The 3,013-nt window shown below is 65.1% G+C and overlaps 1 protein-coding gene across 1 annotated transcript in view; it reads right to left on the bottom strand.

The window, feature by feature from the left end:
* Positions 1–6: 6 nt before the first annotated feature.
* The window catches only part of OLFML2A (olfactomedin like 2A), a 17,732-nt gene continuing 14,725 nt past the window's right edge, over positions 7–3,013 (bottom strand). Inside the window, exon 8 of the mRNA XM_014526831.2 lies at positions 7–2,784. Coding sequence (XP_014382317.2) covers positions 2,183–2,784 — 602 coding nt within the window. The 3' untranslated portion in view covers positions 7–2,182. The remainder of the gene's footprint in view (positions 2,785–3,013) is intronic.

The following is a 3,013-nucleotide window of genomic DNA, read 5'->3' as shown; positions in this document are numbered from 1 at the left end:
AGGGCCCTTGCCCTTGCCCTTGCCCTTGCCCGGGGGCGTTAGTCTGCGTGGGGGCTGTATGGAGGCCTGGGTTGCCAGCTGAGCAGCTTCTGGACTGCAGCCCTGGATGTGTTTAGTTAACGAACTCATGACCTGCAGCAACCAACGGTATCTCGGGTGTATCCGTCACCCCTGAAAGAGCGGGTGGTGGTCGCTTCTGATGCTGGCACTAAGCCACCCACGAAACCCTTTCTCCCTCAAGCCCCCGCCCCACGAGGGGTTAGCGAGGTCTCCTTGCAGGCCAGTGGCCTCCCCAAGCATCGTGCTGAGGCACTCGTCCCCCCGGGACGCTGGGGACAGCAGTATGAGTGCCCGTTCGGTGGTGACCGCAGGGTTGTGGCAGGACGCCCGGAGCACCCCAGGCTGGAGGGTCTGCCAGGACAACCCTGTCCATTGCGGAGAGGCAAGGAAAGGGGGTCACAGCAGGGACCGGGGCTGCTCTCTGCTCCCCAGCTGCTCGGCTCTGCTGGGGGCCCATGGGGAGGGAATCCCTGCACTGGGAAAAGGAGACCCGGGAGCTTCTCCCTCCCCAGTGCCCGAGGAGCACCAGGACTTACTTTCCCACCTTTCTGGCTTAGGGGAGCGCATGGTCCTGCAGGGTCAGGGGAGGCAGCAATGCAAGGGATAGCTTGGAAAGACGGCTCCCCAGGACCCTGCAGGGGTTTCCAATGATGCATCTGTGAGGTTCGCCTGGCTGCGCGTGTTGTCACTCGTGCCCGCGGCGGGGCCCTCTGAGACACCTGCTCTGAGACTCCTGCAGCTCCGAGATCCCCTCCTTCCTGCTCCAGCCCTTGCACGCCTCTGGCTGCCTGGTGTGCGGAGCTGTTCCCTGCAGGGCTTCTGCTGCACCCAGCCCCGTGCCTCGCTGGGACAGGGGAGGGCACGCCGACCTGGAAAAAGGGCTTCCAGGGGAGGGGAAAGAGCAGGGCTGCCCTTGCACACTACTGAGCGTGGCCTGGTAACATCCTGCCCCATGCGGCCGGGCAGAGCGGGCATGAGGTGTGCTCTGTGCGGTCAGGAGGTCCAGCTCCTCAACCTGCTCTGAGCCCTGCATGGTGGGTGCAGCTGGCACTATCCCCCTACGTCCCAGAGCAAGAGGCAGCACGGGGAGATGGTCCTGAGCCCTGCGAGAAACCCAGAGCATCCAGGACCCTGGGTCACCACTGGGCTAAACTGATTGCCCCTCGCTGGGATCTCCGTGCCTCCCAACATGGACACAGGCACAGCTGTGGGGCAGACAAGGGAGGGCACCAGAGCCCTAAGAGACGGCCCTGCCCAGGACCACCCGCGGGCACTATGTACAGGGGAAGCTACAGAGCCCGGGTCAGGCGTGGGGTGGCCGGTCCTGCGTACACATCTCCCCTAACGCGGGCCAGCCTGGAAACCCCTGGGCACCGAGCTGCCACCCCAGTCCTGAGACCCGGGTGCCAGAAGGCCAACCCGCGTCACGTCGCTTTGGGTCACAGGAGGCAAACGGCTTTGGCTAAACAAGACAAACGCCATTTGGTCCAACACGCGCCCCTCGGCAGCGAATCCAGCAGGCCGAAGCATGCTCGAAGCGGGGTGAGAAAGACTTAGAGCTGAGCCGTGGCTGCTCAAGCTGCCGGGTGACAGAGGAGAGGGAGGGCAGCGTTTGTGGGAATGGGAGTCAGCCCGGTCCCCAGCTTGGACGTCCGGTATCTTAGCGCGGCGCCGGAGGGAGGGAGGGAGGGCGAGACGCTGCGTGCGAGATGCCGAGCGCGTGCCTGGCGTCTGCTCCAGACGGATAGCTACGCCTCCCCTCCCGGCCTCCCCCCAGACCCAGGGGGAGCAGTGCGGGCCGGTCTTAGGCACGGCTCTGGGTGTGGCTGGGTGGGATCGGCCGCAGCGGCAGGGCAGAAATCTTGCAGCAGGCACCGGTCCTGGCCAAAGCGCAGGTGCATCCAGCCAGCGCCTCCGCAACATGTCCTTGCAGGTGGCAGCCCCATCGCGAAGGCTGAGCTGTGGGTGGCAGCAGGCGGGTGGGAGGGAGGGCGCGGGGGTGGGCAGCCCGAGTGCAGGAGCGACGTGCGGTGCCCGGGGCTCCTCATCCCCGCGCGCGCGGCTGCAAGTGCTCGGTGGAGTCGGACCTGCCTGCAGCGAGACGCAGGGAGCTGGCCGGCGCTCAGACCACGAAGTGGAGCCTGTAGGTCACCTGGTGGCCATTGTCCCAGGCGTAGAGGACCTTGTCCTTGGGGTTGTAGTCGATCTGCGTAGTGTAGGAGTACTCATTGCGGAAGGGCAGCTTGGGGTCGGCCTCGGTGTCCGTGAGGGTGTCGTACGCGTAGGAGATCTGCCCGTCCCTCTGGTTGTACACGTCCACGGCGTACAGGATGCCGCAGATGACAAAGCAGTTCCCGTAGGCGTTGCGCTTGAGGCCTGTCTTCCAGGTGGTCTCCCTCCTCACCGACAGGTCCCCGGGGTCGAGCTTGCTCAGGACGATCACCTCCTGCTGGGAGTAGTCGTAGTCCGCGGAGGGGTAGATGACCCACAGGCCGCTCTCGTCCACGGCGAAGTCGATGTCCGAGTGCCCCCTCCACTTCCAAGGCGTGGTGTCCTCGTACACCACGTCGTGCAGCAGTGCCCAGGCCGCCACGAAGCGCTGCTTCAGGTCGTACTTGATGATGTTCTTGGTGAAGGCACGGTTGTAGTAAAAGGCTCCCCGGTAAACCACGTGCCCCGTCCCGATCCAGTTGTACGGCAGCTTGTACAGGTTGCTCCAGCGGCCTGGCAGGAAACCGGGAGCCCGTTAATGCCCCAGGGCTGGGTGCTGGGAGCCCCTGTATCTCCCACGTCCTGCACCCAGCTGCCTCGCCTGCCTTTGTGCACACCTGAGGCTTCGCCCTGCTCCTGCCCTCCCCTGGACACCTGGGCTCCCAGGGCAAACTGTGTGGGTGCCTCTAACCCTGAGACCTGACAGGGGCCTCTGGCTGCCTGCAAAATGCCAGCGCAGGAA

The sequence above is a fragment of the Alligator sinensis genome, unplaced genomic scaffold (assembly GCF_000455745.1).
Source record: "Alligator sinensis unplaced genomic scaffold, ASM45574v1 scaffold611_2, whole genome shotgun sequence".
Classification (NCBI taxonomy): Eukaryota; Metazoa; Chordata; order Crocodylia; family Alligatoridae; genus Alligator; species Alligator sinensis.
The sequence above is the reverse complement of the archived record's forward strand: the minus strand, read 5'-3'. Positions and strand labels throughout refer to the sequence as shown.